This window comes from Eimeria mitis, genomic scaffold (genome assembly GCF_000499745.2).
Source record: "Eimeria mitis Houghton genomic scaffold, Emh_scaff422, whole genome shotgun sequence".
NCBI lineage: Eukaryota > Apicomplexa > Conoidasida > Eucoccidiorida > Eimeriidae > Eimeria > Eimeria mitis.
This window is the reverse complement of record NW_013572545.1, coordinates 20,778-20,983: the sequence shown is the minus strand read 5'-3', so window position 1 is coordinate 20,983 and position 206 is coordinate 20,778. Positions and strand designations below refer to the sequence as shown.

General features: G+C 56.3%; 1 protein-coding gene across 1 annotated transcript in view; it reads right to left on the bottom strand.

Moving 5' to 3' along the window:
* The window catches only part of EMH_0011610 (uncharacterized protein), a gene marked incomplete at both ends in the record, with an annotated part of 12,233 nt that overhangs the window by 1,916 nt on the left and 10,111 nt on the right, over window positions 1–206 (bottom strand). The window contains one exon of the mRNA XM_013499331.1: window positions 129–206. Within this exon, the coding sequence (XP_013354785.1) occupies window positions 129–206 (78 nt within the window). The remainder of the gene's footprint in view (window positions 1–128) is intronic.

Here is a 206-nt window from a genome sequence, read left to right as displayed (position 1 = left end):
GCAGCAACAGCAGCAGCAGCAACAGCAGCAGCAGCAACAGCAGCAGCAGCAACAGTAGCAGCAGCAACAGCAGCAGCAGCAGCAGCAACAGCAGCAACAGCAGCAGCAGCAGCAGCAGTTGTACATACTTTGTACATTGAAGAGATATCCTTTACCAACTCCCTCAGTGCATCATGCGGCGGCGGCAGCTCACTCCCCTGCTGCTC